Source organism: Cicer arietinum, chromosome 6 (genome assembly GCF_000331145.2).
Source record: "Cicer arietinum cultivar CDC Frontier isolate Library 1 chromosome 6, Cicar.CDCFrontier_v2.0, whole genome shotgun sequence".
Classification (NCBI taxonomy): domain Eukaryota; kingdom Viridiplantae; phylum Streptophyta; class Magnoliopsida; order Fabales; family Fabaceae; genus Cicer; species Cicer arietinum.
The window spans coordinates 32,771,388-32,772,370 of record NC_021165.2 but is presented as its reverse complement, the minus strand read 5'-3'; the positions used below and the strand labels follow the sequence as shown (position 1 = coordinate 32,772,370).

Here is a 983-nt window from a genome sequence, read left to right as displayed (position 1 = left end):
CTTACAACGCTTTTTTGAAAAAGCGCTGTAAAACTAGTACAACAAACAACACGTTTTTAGAAAGAATTTACAACGTTTTTCTTTATTTTAAATAGCGTTATTGTATCTTTTTAAAGCGCTAGATACTACAATGCTTAATTTTTTGAAAAAGCGTTTTAAATGGCTTAAAAAAGCGCTGTAAAATCATATTTTTCGCGTTGTATCAAATAAGTGATGCTTCATTCTGTTTGTAGCAGTGGGAGCAATTCAATCTGTCCAACAACTTCAGGTATTAAATCCAGCATGCATAAAGAAAAAAGCTTTTATTGAAAGAAACATGAGTATATTATATAGAAAGAAACACAAAAGTTTGAAAATATATCTCCTTGATTATTCCTTCTGTAAAGTGCATGGTTTATAGGCAGGATAAAGACTGTAAAAAAAGAAACAAATTATGCTAATGAAAACAGAAACGAATGGAGATTATTACATGATCTCCCTAGGCGCTAATTACACAATTACATCCTAATTTAAAATATTCGTATTTACACACTAGTAACTTCCATCATATTATGATCCCTTACATTTTATATTTCCACCAGAAACTACATTGGTATCTGCTTCAACAGAAGCATTAACATCATTATCTACCCAATGCCAGTTCTTATTATAACTCTCATTGTCATCTTCACTAGAAATGTTAACATCTTATCAGCTGGCATATCACAGCCGCCAGAAACAGCATGCAAATTTTTTATTTGCTGCCATGGAATCATCACCAGAAACAACAGAATTCATATTCATTGCATGTGACTGCTTATCTTTATTTAAATTTTCATCTTGACGAGGACCGGTAACCTCCACTACATGACAGCGTTTCATTTCTTTGTTGATTGGTTCATCATATAAGAGAGATACTGTTGTATTCTCTACAATGAATCCCTCCCCAAAAACAAACATAACCTCCAATTTGTTACCAGGTTCTATACTTGATGTTACGCTCT

At 32.5% G+C, this 983-nt stretch overlaps 1 protein-coding gene across 1 annotated transcript in view; it reads right to left on the bottom strand.

The window, feature by feature from the left end:
- Positions 1-448: 448 nt before the first annotated feature.
- LOC105851158 (disease resistance protein RPP2A-like) overlaps positions 449-983 on the bottom strand; it is a 32,348-nt gene continuing 31,813 nt past the window's right edge. The window contains 1 exon segment of the mRNA XM_012717503.3: positions 449-983. This exon segment is cut by the window's right edge and continues 10 nt beyond it. Within this exon segment, the coding sequence (XP_012572957.3) occupies positions 703-983 (281 nt within the window). The 3' untranslated portion in view covers positions 449-702.